The sequence below is a fragment of the Neltuma alba genome, unplaced genomic scaffold (genome assembly GCF_004799145.2).
Source record: "Neltuma alba isolate B1F8T4 unplaced genomic scaffold, ASM479914v2 tig00011146_pilon, whole genome shotgun sequence".
NCBI classification, from domain to species: Eukaryota; Viridiplantae; Streptophyta; class Magnoliopsida; order Fabales; family Fabaceae; genus Neltuma; species Neltuma alba.
Window position 1 is genome coordinate 1,121,266 of NW_021635881.1, and position 17,030 is coordinate 1,138,295.

Genomic DNA, 17,030 nt, shown 5'->3' on the forward strand with positions numbered 1-17,030 from the left:
TTCCTCCACTGATGCTGACAAAAAGGGTGAGAAGAATGGTTCTGACACCTAAGATAGATTTATGTTTATTTCTGTCTATTTCTATTTGTATTGTACTCCGACATTTTGATGCTATTTTGATCTTATTGCACTCTGTTGTATACATTTTGATGTTTATCAAGTTATCACTTTTTGGTTTATTAGTTTTATGCACAATTTCTCTTTATTGTTAGTTTATAACTGCTAAATTCCCATCTTTTGGATTATGCTGAATTATCTAAATGTCAATTATTTTTTTCCTTAAGTTTTGTCATCATCAAAAAGGGGGAGAATGTTAGATTTAAAGCTTTTGATGATAACAAAATAAGCTTTCTTGTTTCTCTACGAAATTAATTAGTTAATTGATCAAGTGATCGATCACTAGTTAATCGAACAATTGTCAAATAACTACTAGTTCTTTTTTAATCATTTACTGTTAAGCTTGATCGATAATGTGTTAGATAATTCAAATTTTATGTGTTGATCGATCATTCATAACACTGGTTGAGTGTAAGATGTTGCAGCAAATTATCGATCATTTAATCGATAATTTATTGATCGATAAACTGTCAGGAAAAAGTATTAACTACCACAAGTATAACATAACGTTTATCAATCACCTGATCAATCAAGCGTTAATCGATGAAGACTCAAATAACTAGTAAAGTTTCCTTGACTTAATTACTATGTTAAATAGTTCTTGCATTTTTTATCACTTTATCGATCATTATTTTATCAATAACTTATTTGAACTTTGTGTATCAAAACTTTTCTGGTCAATCGATAATATGTTCCATCAAAGTATTCTGCGTTATTTTTGCAAAACAAGATTTTTCACAGTCCATGATCAATCAATTAATCGATCATCCTTGTATCAATAAAATGATCGATCATCATAGTCTTTGTATCATTTCTCATATCATGTGTTCGATCAAAGCCTTACTTTGGTATTTAGTTTTCACAATCATTTATTGATCACTTAATCGATTAATTATTAATTGATCAATTAATCGAAATCAACTCTTTTTTATGCACCATAGTCAAAGTATTCCTTGAACTACTTTTCAATCACTTGTTTGATCAACCCTTTATTGAAGAAGTGGTCAATCATCATAGCTTGAAAATGGAATTCACTCTACCTTCGCTTAATCGATAATATGATCGATCAAATATTTTTTGATCATATGTTCAATCAATGCATCATTTCGTTTCTCAAACAGATCTTCACGATGATTTTTCATAATTTTCATTTTATCTTCAAGCTTTTCTCATCTTCTTTTGTCATATAATTCTCTTTTGAAAAGATATGAAGGCAAACAAAATTTGAAAGAAATAAACCATGCACAAAATTTAAATATACTTCACTTACAAAGATCACTGTATTTTCACTTCACCATTTATCTATCACTTGTTCTATCATTGTTTGTTTCATAAATTACTCGATAAATGTTTGCATCTGTTAAGTCCATTTCTCTTGTAATAATCAATAATATGATTGATTAATGTATTATCGATCAAGACATCGATCAAGTAAGTTTGTATTACTTTTTAGTATCTGATGATTGATTCCATGTTTTCCCAACTGTTATATCAATGTCAAGAATCATTACTTCTTCTGTTACTCATTCCTATTTTATTGAAGAAGGAAACTTACTTGTGCCAAGAGACTTCTGCAGATTATAAATCGTAACGGTTATTTTATAGCCCATAACCTACTGTGTCAGAAGCATTAATGGAGAACTACTGTTGTAACTGCCGAACACGCGCAAGCGATCTTTCAATGGCTAAAAGCTCTTCAGTCTAACAAATAACTAAAATACTCTAACTATAAAAGGCACGAAGAGCATTGAATTAGGAATTGAATACGTGAGCTACCGTCTGCTAAAAATCTACTAGTGCATTTAATACTCTATTTTACCGAACTTTAGTGTTTATCATTCATATACTCTGTGAGAGAGTTTGACATATCTTTCTTTACTTAATTTGAAGAGTAACTCAAGAGTGTGGACTCTTGAGGGGATTGTAACCTTACCGGTAGTAAGGGGGAGTGATTGAAGGATTCAATTATTGTATTGAAGCATGAAGAGCCTGTTTAATATTTGGGTTATAGTGGAAATCTCAAAGGCGCTCTAAGGACTGGAAGTAGGTCAAGCGGTTGAGACCAAACTAGTATAAACTCTATGTCTTCATTCTTCGGTGAAACCTTCCAAACTCATCTCCTCTATTTTTATCTATTCAATTATTTGATTTAGTTAAATTTTTTATACATCACCTAATTTACCCCTCTCTTGGGTGAAGCTGCTGCTAACATTCTGCTACTAAGATTTCTATGAAATCTCATCCCCTCAATGTATCAACAATCAATAGAAACCTCAAGTGGTGTTACCAAAGGCAAGGAGAAAGGGAAAGAAACCATATTAGAAGAGGGCTGAACTTAATGCCATTGGAATTATGTTTTGTAACTATTATGAGCTGTTATGTATTATTGTAAACTATGTTGGAATATTGTATCAAAGATTAAAAATGCTTTACATGTGAGCAATTGATTAAGGAATCATGTTTAGGTATGTTTTATGTTATTGGAAAGGTTATATGGAAGAAAAAGGAAAGAAAAAGGCAAGAATTGCAAAAAAGGGATAAAAGTTGACTTTTTAAGGGTCAAGTTTGACCAATGAAATTTTGTGCAATTGGATGAGTTGTGGGCTGAAATTTTAAGGCTTATAGATCATATTTTTAGCTTTAAAATAAGTGGTATTTCATTAAATTTGGATTTTTATACAGAAAGTTATGCCCTTCCAAAATTGGGCATAAATCTTGAAAAATTGAAAAATGACCAAACAAACAATACCACTTTGAATAAAATCTGGGATTAATGTATGAGTTCTAGATACCGATGAGCATTTTTCATTTAAAGAGCATATCAAGAACTCTCTATAGAACTTAGAACCATCTCATTTCAATTTTTCTAGAATTAGTTATGAGTTTTTAAAGTTTGGCCTTTGTAAAAATTATAATAAATAGTAACTTGAATTTAAGAAATTTTAAAGTTCAACTTTTTCCAACTTAAGGCCATAACAAATTATCCAAAATGGTTCCAACTAAGATAATATGTGGTTGATCGATGTGCCAGACTGTTGCCTTTCGGATCGTCAAGAAAGAGAGTTGCACCAAATAAAATACAACATAGGATGCAACCAGTTGTTCTTCTCGAGGAGCTTGTTATTAGAAATCCTAGTCTAACTTGGTTTTAAAAAACATTGTAAAAAAGGGGGTTTTAGTTGTTTTAAAAGTGGTGCAACAAATGTAAAGTGCAGAAAGTTAACTATTTTTTTGGTATTTTAAATGAATGAAGAAATATTTTAGATTAAAAGGGAATTATGGTTAAACAGTCTCTTGATGATGAAAACTCAGCTATCACTGCTCTTTAGAATGATTGGGAGTTTGGAAAACCTCTAAGTCTGAAGTTTGACAATTTATAAATAAGCAAGTGAAATTTGAGTGTTTAAGTGTAAATGAGCAAGTGAAATTTGACAATTTATAACAAAAGTTTATGGATTTACAACATAGATTCGGCTATTCACAAGAAACATAAGAAGTTCACAGCCCAAAATATAAGTGTTTGAGTGTAAATAAACAAGTGAAATTTAGCTATTTACAACCTAAATTCAGTGATTCATAAGAAACATAAATATTACAAAACTAATAAGAGAATTCACAACTTCAAATATAAGTATTCATGTTTCTTATGAATCATTGAATCTTGGTTGCAAATATCTTAATTGTTGTTGTAAATCACTAAATTTCACTTGTTCATTCATACTTGCATTTGGAGTTATAAATTCCATTATATTATTTGTAAATTACCAATTTTTTGTTGTAAATTACTGAATTTCACTTGTTCACTTACACTTGGACACTTACGTTTGTTTTGTTATATATATTTTTATTTACATCATATAACTAAATGGTTTGTTTGGCTTGGTGGTCATATTATTTTTGGTGTGCCAAGGGGTCATGGGTTCAAACCTCCCCTTGGTCCCCTTATTTTAAAAGAAAACTTTAGGCCACCGGAGCTGTAGTAGTGGCCACTAGAGCTCCAACGTCCGATGGCGACCACTTGAGCACCAGTAGTCGAACATCCGACCTTCAATGGCCGACAAGGAACAAAAAACCGAATTGGTCAATGAACCAGTTGATGTACTAGTTCAAGGGTTAATGGGTCAGATCGGAGTTACAGTGGGTTAAACCGTAATAATTAAAATAATGTAATTTAATTAAAATATGTAAAAAAAATTCCTATTCTAATTATTAAAAAAATACTATTTAATCTTTCTATTTTCTTTTTTTTCCTCTTTATTCTCTCTTTTTTTCATAAATTCACAGCCCATTAAATTTTACCTATTAGTTCTACTTTTTCTCTTACCAAGTTTACATTTTTATTTTTGTTTCTCATTCTCTCTCCTTTTTTTTCTGCATAAGCATGTGAAAGGCTTTCCTTTTTCCCATCCTTTCCTCCTTCCACGTTGATCTATCAAATCATGTCATTTGCCTATTTGACTTTCATTTTTCTCTCTCTGCACTTCTGCAGAATCTCTTATCATTTTTCCTTGGCCTGAGGCTCCCCTGTCCCCTCTCTTTCACGTTACTTTCAACCAACACATGGTTTTTTCTTCCCTTTCTTTCTCCTTTCCTTCCAACAACATGAGCTGCGTCTTAGAAGAGAAATACCGAGATGAAGATCCAGCAGCAATAACCATGCAGTAAGAGACAATGATGCAGCAAGAAACAATGAGTGAAAACAATGACCACGAGAACCAGCGAAGTTCGATTAGAAGACTGAGCATAGAATCGGCGGACAGGTAAACAAATATGGAGTTTCTTTTCTTCTTTTCATTTCTTTCTCCAGATCATATTAGAGATCGATCAGATTTGAGTTTTTCTTTGTTTTGTTTTTTTTTTTCAATGACAAAGCGACGTTGTTTTACACTGGAAGGAGGGGCAAAATCACTAAACTGGCTGACCCACTCTAACTGGCGGTTTATCAAGTTTAACACCAATTTTGACTGATTTAACCTGTTCAATACTAGTTTGAATAGTACCTGGTTCACCTAGCAAACCAGACCGGACACCAGACCAATTCACCAGTTTTCTGGTCAAGCCAGGTGGTCTGGTCTGTTTCTTCTTCCATGGTGGCTGGAACTCTGATGACCATTAATATTTATTTTTTTAAAAAAACAAAAATGAGAGGTATTATCGTAATTTTACTCCTAATTTTAATTTCAGTTTGGTCCTTTGGTTCTGTAGTGACATTTCAGAATTTTTTGGGGGCTGTTTGAAATTAATTCCCACCTGCAGTCCTTAATCAAAATTTTCCCTTTAATCATTTTAAAAAAATTAAACACAGTGTATATTTACAACAAGAATTTATGAATTTACAACAACAATATGAGTTTCACCCAAAAACTGGAGGATGGAGTGATGTTTCCAAACAGGAGCTTTAGTAAGCAATTCATCGGACTATTTTCTCTAAGTTTCAAACGTAATAAACTTCAAGGACAACAATGTCTTTTTGCTCCAAAATTTAATTTAATTTTACACCTATGAGATTGCAATGAAGTTTTAGATCTTTTTGGGGCATTTTGAAATAAATTGGCTACATTGATCCTTATTGGGATTCTTCCTTTTATATCTGCAACTTAAAACGGGTCTCCTTCGGGGACGTCCGATAAAAACGGGTCTCCTTAGTCTGTTTAGTTTAAGAAACCATTTCATAATGTCACATATTCAAGGCTCTTTTTGTGATTTCCCGATTCCATATTTCCGTCTCTCTCTTCCCCAGATGAAACGCGAACTGCCAGGAAATGGAAGGCAAAGGAGAGCAAGATTTTCGAGGGTCTTCGAATAGTTCCGAAAATCCAATTTCGGAACCACCCATCGATCCACTGTCAACTTGTCCCGAACTGACATTCAATCCTTCTGCTGAAGATCATGGTGAATCAACAGTCTCTTTCAACCAGAGTGAAATTTTCAGAGCTATTCAAGTTGTCGAGAGAGATTCCTTAGCCATTGCCGAGAGTTTCGTTTCCCTCTTCGCTTCCCTTCGCTTGGCTCTCTCTGAGGTTCACCCAATTTCTCTTTAATTTCCCTTGGAATGGTTTCTGCCATACTGCGAAGAAGTGAGAAATTGATATGTTTCGATTAAGTAACAAGTTTAGTTATAAGCTACATTTGTGCATTGCTTTTTCTGCTGGGACAGTTGGTCTGCCTGTTCGTTACCTGGATTCCAATGCCTATATGCCACATGCAATTGATTTAATTTAGTAATCAGTAATTGTTGCTTATATTTGGAGTTGCTTTTGCTCAAAAATATTATTTTCCGATACAAATTGCAAAATTACAGGTCACTGGCAGCTCAGTTGATCATATGCAATGCTTTTGTGATGCTACAGGTCGTCTTCAGGAATCTGGTAAAAATCCATGTGAAGTAGAACATTTTGAAATATATTGTACAATTTAATACGAGTACTATGTGATAATTTGGGGATTTTCTTGCTCGAGTATTGTATCTGCATTCTAGATTTCTAGTTCCCTATACTCTGTGCGAAATATAAAACAAAACATTCACTGCATATATTATGTGATAGAGGCCCCTTGTTATGTGAAAAGTAGAAAATATACGGATAATGTCTTTTATCCGGTGTTGGCAGTCTGCATAAGCTTATATTTTGAAAATTTACGGAAAGGAGAATACCTATACTGATTGTGATAGGAACCAGCGTCCACTCTTTGTATATTCTAGGAAGAAAAATGGGAAGAAGGGGTAGTTTTATGACTAGTTACTTCCTATGTTTTAAGTGGTAGTTATATGTAGTTATTTCTTTTTATGTCTTTTATTACTATTCAGTCATTAGGACTTATCTGTTAGTTATTGATCAGTTATGAGACTTAGTATAAAAGCCTAGTATGTAAGAACTACCATTATGAATGAAGTATTATTCAGTAAACACTCTTCCCCTATCTCTTCCCCTAGAACTTCAGATTCTGATTCTAGTTCCTCATCCTTTCTTTTCCTCTCCTTCTAAATTCTCTGTTCCCCTAACCGGTACCTAACAATTTGGCATCAGAGCCTTTTGATCTGGGTTGTGGTGACAGTATGGTTAATACCCACAAGAAGAATGATTCTACCATTCCTCCTCTTCTCCCAACTCCAACACCAGAAGAGTCGCCAGAAACACCCTCACAGGAACCATAATATCCTACTTCTCAGCATCAAGCTTCTCAATAATTGTCTATAATTGTTGCTAAACTTAATCAGATGGATGTTGAGATTTCTGAATTAAGGAAACAGAAAGTGCCCGAGGCTATAGCAGCAAAGTCCACACATCTTGAGAGAACATTCCAAGCAGAGAATGATGATTTTGAAGTTGAGACTCCTTGGTGGAGCAAGAATCCAAATAAGCGGCCCTATACTAAAGTAGAGTTTACCAACTATGATGGTGGAGACCCTAGAGGCTAGATACTTAAGGCAGAAAAATATTTCAGGTATTATCAAACACCTAAAGATATTAAAGTGGAGGTGGCAGCCATGAACTTAGAAGGGGATGCTCTTGATGTGTTCAAGTGGGTCTTTTCTGGACGAACAATTAATTACTGGGAGGAATTAATTCAAGTCCTTTAAGAGCATTTTAGTCCTGCTGAATTTCAAAATCTTGATGAATATCTTTGTAGCATTAAACAGATGGGTACTGTTCATGATTACAGACAGGAGTTTATTCGTAGAGCATCACGGGTACGAGGTTGGCTTGAACACTGTTTACTTGCAGTGTTTATTAATGGTTTAAAGGAGGAATTGCAATCTGACGTTAAAATCCAGAAACCAAGAACGGTTTACAAGGCCTCGAGTCTGGCTCTTGAATTTGAGACAAAATTATTAATGCAGAATTCTACTCGTCCTAATCAGCGTTCAAATTGGACACATGGATTTGAAAATAAAAATAATTTTTTTCAGAGGCCACTATCCAGCACCACTTCCTCCACTTCTACGGTAGTTATTCCACATAGTGGAGTGTAAAAGCCAACTGCTTTGGCAGTTACCACTACTCCACTCAATTTGGACATGGAGAAGTAGTTATGCAGGAACAAGGGACTTTGTTTTAAATGTGGAGAGAAATTCTCTCCGGGTCGCAGATGCAAAACGTCCTCTTTCAAACTGATGGAAATTACTGAAGACATGGAAGAAAATGCTGTTAAGCAAGAAGAGGCGAATAATTCCAGTGAAGCTATTGTTGCAGAGATTTCTCTTCATGCTATTCTGGGTGGAACAGCTACCACTACCATGAAGTTTTGTGGTATTGTTCTATCTAACCCTGTCCTTATCTTAGTTGACAATGTGTCTACCCACAACTTCATCTCTTCTCAACTAGTAGCAGAATTGAAGATTCCCGTAGAACTTGTTCCACCTTTTGGTGTGTAGATTGGAAATGGAAACATCATTATGTGTAAATCTGTTTGTAACCAACTAGAAGTTCAAGTCCAAAGCCTCACAATCTGTGAAGAATTTTTTCCTTTCACTCTCGGGCGTATTGACATGGTTCCAGGAATAAAATGGCTGGCCTCACTCAACACTGTCGAAGCTAATTGGCAGAAAATGTATATGATTTTCTGGATGGATGGAAAGAAGTACAAGTTACAGGGGAATCTTCCTCAGGTGGTGTTTGTGGCAACTATGAATAGTATGTCAAGTGAAAATTTTGATCATTGGAATTACCAGCATTTACATCAGCTTTTGTAGCGATATTCTGGGGTTTTTGAGGAACCTAAATCTCTTCCTCCTACTCGTGATCACTGCCATGCAATTCCATTTATCCTTGCTGTTGTACCACCCAACATTTGTCCTTATAGGTACCCACATTGCCAGAAGGATGAAATAGAAAAGCAAGTGGTGGATTTGTTAAGCAAAGGATTTATTCAACCTAGTGTGAGTCCTTTTGCTAGTCCTATGCTTTTGGTGCCTAAAAAAGATTCTACTTGGCGGTTTTGTGTGGATTACAAGGAACTAAACAAAATTACAGTACCAGATAAGTATCCAATGCCTAATATTGGTGAGTTGATTGATAAATTGCATGGAGCTACTTATTTTTCTAAAATAGACCTGCGTTCTGGTTATCATCAAATCAGGATTCTTGACAATGTTGTCCCTAAAACTGCATTTAGGACTCATTCTGGACATTATGAGTTTATTGTGATGCCTTTTGGACTCTCTAATGCCCCCTCTACATTTCAAGCCACCATGAATGATTTGTTCAGGCCTTTTCTTAGAAAATTTTTGTTGGTATTTTTTGATGACATTCTTGTCTATTGTGGCAGTTTTGAGCAACACATGGCCCGTTTGAGAATTGTTTTCCACACTCTACAATAGCATGAGTTCTTTTTTAATCCTAAGAAGTGTAATTTTGCTTAATCTGAAATTGCATTCTTGGGACATGTCATCTCTTGGGCAGGAGTTGCTGTTGATGCTGAAAAGATTGCTGCAGTAGTCAATTGGCTTTTACCAAACAATATTTTAGAATTGAGAGGGTTTCTAGGCCTAACGGGGTATTATAGGCACTTTGTGAGGCACTATGGACAAATTGCTAAACCACTTACAGATATGACTAAGCGTGATGCCTTCCACTGGACTTTACAAAGATGTTCATAGTGGAATGTGATGTCTCTTCAACTAGGTTAGGAGCTGTTCTGTAGCAAAATGGCCACCCAATTGCTTACTATAGCAAATGGCTTTCTCCAACTAAGTGACATAAGTCTGCATACTATAGGGAATTGCTTGCGTTGGTTTCAGCTTTAGAGAAGTGGAAGCATTATTTAATGGGGTAGAAGTTTGAAGTCTATTCGGACCATTTTCCTTTTAAATATCTGTTGGAGCAATGATTGTCTACACTTGATCAACAATGCCTTATTTTGAAGTTGCTCCCTTTTGACTTCAAAATAGTGCATAAGACAGGCTCATCAAATCAGGGGGCAGATGCACTTTCTTGTTGTCCCCATTTTGCAGATTTCTTTGCTATTTCCATTCAACATGCCACTAACTTTGATACACTCTCCACGGATTTGCTACAGAACCAATACACTGCCACAATTGTTTGCTCCTTGCAATGTGATTCCAAATCAGTCCCTCATTTTTCTCTAGTGGATGGCAAGTTGTTTTATAAGAATTGAGTGGTCATACCTGCTCCATCTGAATTGACTACCAAATTAATCTCTGAAGCTCATTCCTCGCCTACTGGAGGTCATGGAGGTCACGTCAAAACTCTAAAAAGGCTTCAACAATACTACTTTTGGAAAAACATGAAAAGAGGTTAAAAAATTTGTGCAGAATTGTTTATCTTGCCGGTGGAATAAGTACCTTCCACAAGCTCCTGGTGGTCTTTTATAGCCTTCAAAAATTCTTGAACAAATTTGGGAGGGGATTTCTTTGGACTTCATCATTGGATTACCAAAATCTAACGGTTGGGAGTCTATCCTAGTGGTGGTTGACCGCCTTAGCAAGTATGCTCTTTTCATCGGCTTGCCAAGATCATATATGGCAAAATTTGTAGCCCATGTGTTTTGCAAAGTTGTTGCTAAATTACATGGGTTCTCATCTTCAATTGTGTCAGATAGGGACCCCATCTTTCTGAGTTTCTTTTGGCAAGAATTATTGCAGTTGAGTGGCACTAAATTGAGGATGAGTACTTCCTATTATCCCCAAAGTGATAGGCAGATAGAAGTGGTGACTAGGTGTCTGGAAACCTACTTGAGGTGCTTTTCTATTGATCATCCTAAGACTTGGAGCAGCTACTTGCATTGGGCTGAGTTTTCCCACAACACGGGGTTCCATTATGCTTTTGGTCATTCACCTTTTAAGTTGATTTATGGTCATGACCCCCCCGGCTCTTTTACCTTTTTTTAAAGGTGATACTCAATTAGTTGAGCTTGAGGACTATTTTGAGGAGAGGGATGCTATTGTTACAGCTCTTTAAGATAATTTGATTGTGGCTCAAACAAGGATGAAATGCTTGCTGATTCTAAGCGTAGAGAAGTGGAATTTCAGTCTGGAGATATGGTCTATCTGAAACTGTAGCCTTACAGGCAACTTTCATTGACCAGAAGCAAATTTCAGAAACTCTCTCCTCATCATTGTGGACCATATCCTATTGTGAGGAGAGTTGGAGCTGTGGCATATGAGTTAGACTTACCACCAGGGGTCTAAAGTGCATCCCATTTTTTATGTTTCCTTGCTCAAACCGGCCCATGGACAGCCTACTCCGTCTTCTCTTCCACCCTTGCTGATGAATGATGAATGGGACTTCAAATTGGAACCAGAACAGGTACTGCAAAGTAGGCTCACGAAGAAAGAAGGAGAATTAATTGTTGAGCTCCTTATCAAGTGGAAAAATCACCCTATAGAGGAGGCTAGTTGGGAGACTTATGATGTGGTAGCAGTATGGTTCCCTGTTGTCAGCCTTGAGAACAAGGCTGTTTTCCAGGAAGGGAGTAATGATAGGAACCAGCATCCACTCTTAGTATATTCTAGGAATAAAAATGTGAAGAAGGGGTAGTTTTATGAATAGTTATTTCCTATGTTTTAAGTGGTAGTTATATGCAGTTATTTCTTTTTATGTCTTTTATTACTACTCAGTCATTAGGTCTTATCTGTTAGTTATTGATCAGTTATGAGGCTTAGTATAAAAGCCTAGGATGTAAGAACTACCATTACGAATGAAGTATTATTCAGTAAACACTCTTCCCCTATCTCTTTACCTAGAACTTCAGATTCTGGTTCTAGTTCCTCATCCTTTCTTTTCCTCTCCTTCTAAATTCTCCGTTCCCCTAACCGGTACCTAACAGATTGTCAGTTAACTAGAGTTTTTTTTATTACTCCCACAAATCTTTCTAAGCACACATTTATCTTCATGGTTTGCAGTTCTTGAAGCAACAACCAAGGGGAACCGTTATATAAATTCATGTCTCAGGTACCCTCTTGATATCTTGATTGTCTCCATATTTAATGGATATTCTGGCTTGCAAGTGTCCAAGAGCAAGCAGACTTGTTGAATTTGATAAATGTCTTGGCTACTATGTGATGAAGAACAGATATGAACAGAGGAAGGAAATAGAATGAGTGAGAAACACAAACTGAGGGGGAAGGGGGAGTAGAAAGATCTTTGGGAGGTAGGGGGAAAGGAAGAGAGAATGTGAGGGGGCAGAGAATTGAGGGAAAGTGAGTTTAGAGAGAAAATACTACTGATCAATATTCCTCAAATCTAAGGTCTCCTTCAATAGAATTGGCAAGGGCTAAGGGCTCAATAACTCTCACCAACTTAAAAAATAAAAACTTCAATTAATTGAAGAAAATTATTTAAATTTAAAACATTAATTTATAATTCTAATCCTAAGTGGAATCTTATTTCCCATATCCATAATTCCTTTCCAAATAATTTGTGTATGGTCTAATCTCTTATTCTTTCATCACTGTGCTTCTTAAAATCTGTGTTTTATTTCATTGTTTCAAACAGACATCGACAAATCTTAGACCTGCTTCTGGTTTGCTGTTAGTTATCTTGTTTGACATGAAACAGCAAATAAGCTTATTTCTGTGCTTTTTTTATTGTTTTTTTGGTGATAGATAGACCAAAGTGTTTTAGGAAAGGCCCAAAAAATGAAGCTTCCTATTGAATGAGGAGGATAGCTCCTAACCTCAATTTCTTGGTTGCAGATTGAACGAGGAGATGAAGAGCATTGATGGTCTTGGCTCTCAACTGTATCCAATGGTTTTACTTTTTGTTTACTAATCCCCCCCCCCCCTCCTTTACACATGTTGGTAAAATAATGATTCATACCTCAATTTTTATTGATATGGTCAATTTTATTATTCTTCGTAGAATACAAGTTGGCTATAGACTTAGTAGGAATTTCTTTGAAGTGTTAGATATCTCTTGTAATGCCTTTCTTATCACTTTGAATACTTGACTCTTTGAAAGAAAATTTCTACGAAGGAATGTGGATGCTTTGGACTTAGCTGTTAACAAGCTTCTTCATTCTCCATAGAATGTGGATGCTTTGGACTTAGCTGTTAACAAGCTTCTTCATTCTGCATAACAATAGAATTCAATATACTCGAGGTTGCTATCCTGTTTTTCTTTTTGGAGGTTTTTGGTTTTGTGTGTGTGTGTGTGTTTTGGAGTTGGGGGATGGGAACGGCAGGGGAAACTTCCATCGTGTGTGTGTAAGTGCTTTGCGCAATATGCTGTCAATCTGTGTTTAATACTCTTGCTTCATTGTTTTAAACTTGCAGAATGACCTTGGCTTATTTTAGTGACTTCAAATATAAAATTTAACCTGACCCAGACGAAATGTAAAATTTAATTTCAATCTTCTTGTTTGTCGTTCATGGTTGATCTGATAATGTGCACCATAAGTTCATCCAATGAGTGGGGGGTTGGCATCCAAAATGCAAACATTTTCAATCATCTGATTGATCTGATAATGTGAAGTGAGAGGCTGGAAAAATAACCTGATATAAGGGATTTCGATATGTAGACGTGCAGAAATGGCCATAAGCTTAGGTCATTTTTCTAACCACTCCAACGCTGCCTTGTTCCTGGTGGGGGAATGGAAGCCTGTCACCATTCCCTTCTCTCCTTTGTGGTTGTACTTATCATGGTTAAATTGTTAATGGCTAGAGAGGTTATTTAACGACGATTGTTTTTTCTTGGTAAATTGTGCGAATTTTTTTTCTTATGCATGTGAAATTGTGTTCTTTGCAAGGAAAAATACCAGAGTCAACTGGTTGGTTCAAACTGAAAGTAGGTGAACTTGTCAGTGATTCGGTTTGGGTGTTAAACTGGCCAAGAGTTGAACAGGTATCAAATTGGTCAAATCGAGGCAAACAGGTGAAACTGGTAAAAACTAGTGTGAACCGATTTGGATAATTGTTACTATTGGTTCTATTTTTTCTCATTTACCTCCTAATATTTTACTCTCTATAGATTTAAATGAATTTTAATAATGATTTCGATATCAATTATTATTAATTTTAGTTATTGATGAATCTTAAAGATCAAAATTTTTAATATTGTTGTACTTTGTTATTGTTACAATCAAAAAATTGTTATATTTCTTTGTATTTTGTTATTAGTAATTATTAATGTTTTTATATTTTGTTATTTTCAATTAAATGATATTATTTTAATATAACTTATTTGATCCCAAGTTGATTTCGATCTGACTAACTTACCTTTAAACCATTAGCTTAATCGGTTTAGTATTCAGACTGGTTTTTTGTTCTTTGGTTCTTTGCTATAAAGTGAAACTTTCGGATTCCCTTGTTCAGCTGCGATCAAATTGTATTAGGTTACTAAGTCATGGAACTGGGATAGAGAATAGAAGCTTCTTTCTTCTAAAGCTTCGTGGCATCTAGATTGAATTAAAGTAAAGGATGAACAGTTTTGAAGGTGAAAAATGTCAAAATGGCACCGCAAAGGAAGCATGAAAATTGGGAGAATTTTCATTACAAGGCCACAAAAGCAATTGGGAAATTTGGTTAAAAGTCTCTATTTGGAAACTTAATTGACTAAAACGATCAAAATTTGAGCGAGAGTAATTATGACTTGGGAGTGTAACTTCTTTTCTGTTGTGTGTAATATATCATTAAAGATGTGCAACATATTATCAATAATATGTAACAATTATCAATTTAATAGTCGTTTGCAAATAGTGGAAGATATATTACATATTACAGAAGAAAAGTTATACTCACAAATCATAGTTGCACGTGCTTAAATCCAGGTCTTTTTAACCAATAAAGTTTTTATGCAGTGATTTTTTTACCAAATTTCCTAAACCAATGTCATTAAAGGAATTTTGAATTTACCAAAGGAAATAAAAGACCAAACCGGCTAGTTCAACTGAAAAATCAGTAAACAAGTCGGTGGTTTAGTTTGGTTTGGTTGTTGAACTGATCAAATCGAGATGAACTGATAAAAACTGATTTGGATGATTATGTTGCTATTGGTCTTAATTTTTTTCATTTAGCTCCTAATATTTTATTTACTATAAATTTGAATGAATTTGAATGAAAATTTTGATATCAGTGATTATTAATTTTAGTTATTGATGAATCTTAAAGATCAAAATTCTTAATATTATTGTATTTTATTATTGTTACAATCAAACTATTGTTATATTTTCTTGTATTTTATTATTAGTAATTATTAATGTTGTATTTTGTTATTTTTAATTAAATTATATTATTTTAATATGACTGATTTGATTCCGAGTTGGTTGAACTCTTGAACTGCTACTTTAACTGGTTTAGTATTTGATCCAATTTTTTATTCTTTGAAATTTATGCGACACAAAATGAAAACAAGTTTCAAAGGGAAAAAGACTTTGTTGTCTCTTATGTTAGAAATGTCTGAGAGTAAGAGAAGCCATATTTGTATAAACTTCAATCCAATTTTTATTCTCACAGTTTGCAGATCGTTGGTACCCACTTTGTACAAGTAAAACGTGGTTTCCAAGTTGTGAGGTGCAATAAAGGACTTGCACTGGGAAACTTTTAAGGCTTAGCATGGGCAAGCCCTAGACTATTAAAGGCGTGAGCAACCATTTTCCCTTGGCATTTTAGAGCCTGGGTTTCCAACTTTATGATCATATGTGAATTAAATTTTCCCTTGCAGATCGTTGGCACCCACTTTGTACAAGTAAAACGTGGTTTCCAAGTTGTGAGGTGCAATAAAGGACTTGCACTGGGTAACTTTTAAGGCTTAGCATGGGCAAGCCCTAGACTATTAAAGGCGTGAGCAACCATTTTCCCTTGGCATTTTAGAGCCTGGGTTTCCAACTTTATGATCATATGTGAATTAAATTTTGCCTCATTTTACAATAAAATAAATAAATTAAATATTTAAAAAATCAGAAATGACTAGTTGAGAATGATAAGTAATGTTGCTGTAAAATTATTAACGCATGAAATACGAATAAAAAAATTTACATCAATTCATCATACTCTCTATAAATTGAGGAAAATTAAAACCCTTTTCGAAAAATTGCAAATTAATTAATTAGTATATATCAGCAACCTTATCAGTAAATAGTGGAAAACAAAAATATTTGAGCACCGTAAAAAAAAAAAAAACTAATAATAAACTAAGGCTAAACTTACATATTCCAAATCAAAAGTGCAAATAGGTACATTTTTATCTTTTAAGTTTTTAATTCAAGGATTTAATAGGCATTACCATGGTGGAGGGGTATTGCTTAGTCCTTGGTAATCCTCAATGCCTCACACCAAACATTGCACTTTGGCCCAATCTTTTAGTCCAATCCCATTTACTCCCACTCAATCCCACCTACCAAACATGAACTTGTCCGTTTGTTATGAGGGAAATGGAAAGGGAAAAAAATTTTAATTAACTCAATTTGAAAAAAAAAATTTTAAGAATTGGGTTAAAATTTTTTTAACTAATTTTACTTACTTTTCTATTTTACTTATTCTCTTTATCAAAATCTTATAACTCTATTTCTTCAATTTTTTAAATTGAACTCATTAAAATTTTTCCTCTTCTCTCCTGTCCTCTCCTCCCCTCCAATTCCCAGGTACCAAGCATAGCGTAAGGTATCAACAAAGATAGGTTTGGTTTCATAAGTTGATGGTAAACATGTATACTACTAGGGAAATTAATTAGAATCTTTAGTATATTGACAAGTTAATTTAAGGAAATTGACAAGTACAATGAGGATACTGACAAGTTTGGTTGATTTAACAAGTTGATGGTAAATTAAAATGTATACTTTTTTGACAACTTAGAAAGATTAACACGTAATATTAGTGTATTGACCAGTTAATTTAGAGAAATTAACCAGAATCGTTAATTAATTGACATGTTAACTTAAGACAATTAAGCAGTACATATAGGATATTGAGAAGTGTGGGGTTAACTTAATAAGATGATGGTAGATAACTTGTACGA

At 34.5% G+C, this 17,030-nt stretch overlaps 1 protein-coding gene across 3 annotated transcripts; it reads left to right on the forward strand.

Moving 5' to 3' along the window:
- Positions 1-5,812: 5,812 nt before the first annotated feature.
- Positions 5,813-14,100, forward strand: LOC114761873 (uncharacterized). Of its 3 annotated transcripts, XM_028951325.1 has the most exons (7): positions 5,813-6,137; positions 6,419-6,485; positions 11,981-12,029; positions 12,773-12,817; positions 13,038-13,099; positions 13,151-13,178; positions 13,825-14,100. In XM_028951325.1, exons 1-6 carry the CDS (start codon positions 5,880-5,882, stop codon positions 13,153-13,155), a joined length of 486 nt encoding a protein of 161 aa, XP_028807158.1. In that variant the 5' UTR covers positions 5,813-5,879; the 3' UTR covers positions 13,156-13,178; positions 13,825-14,100. The 3 variants fall into 3 exon arrangements, with proteins under 3 accessions (XP_028807158.1, XP_028807159.1, XP_028807157.1); XM_028951326.1 differs by lacking the exons at positions 13,038-13,099; positions 13,151-13,178 and having other exon boundaries at positions 12,773-12,877; positions 13,825-14,099; XM_028951324.1 differs by lacking the exon at positions 13,825-14,100 and having other exon boundaries at positions 13,038-13,189.
- Positions 14,101-17,030: the final 2,930 nt, after the last annotated feature.

Coding starts and splice junctions, on each gene's coding strand:
- LOC114761873 (XM_028951325.1), top strand. CDS start 5,880: ATGGAAGGCAAAGGAGAGCAAGATTTTCGAGGGTCTTCGAATAGTTCC. Junction 6,138..6,418: donor TTCGCTTGGCTCTCTCTGAG/GTTCACCCAATT, acceptor GCAAAATTACAG/GTCACTGGCAGCTCAGTTGA. Junction 12,030..12,772: donor TATATAAATTCATGTCTCAG/GTACCCTCTTGA, acceptor TCTTGGTTGCAG/ATTGAACGAGGAGATGAAGA.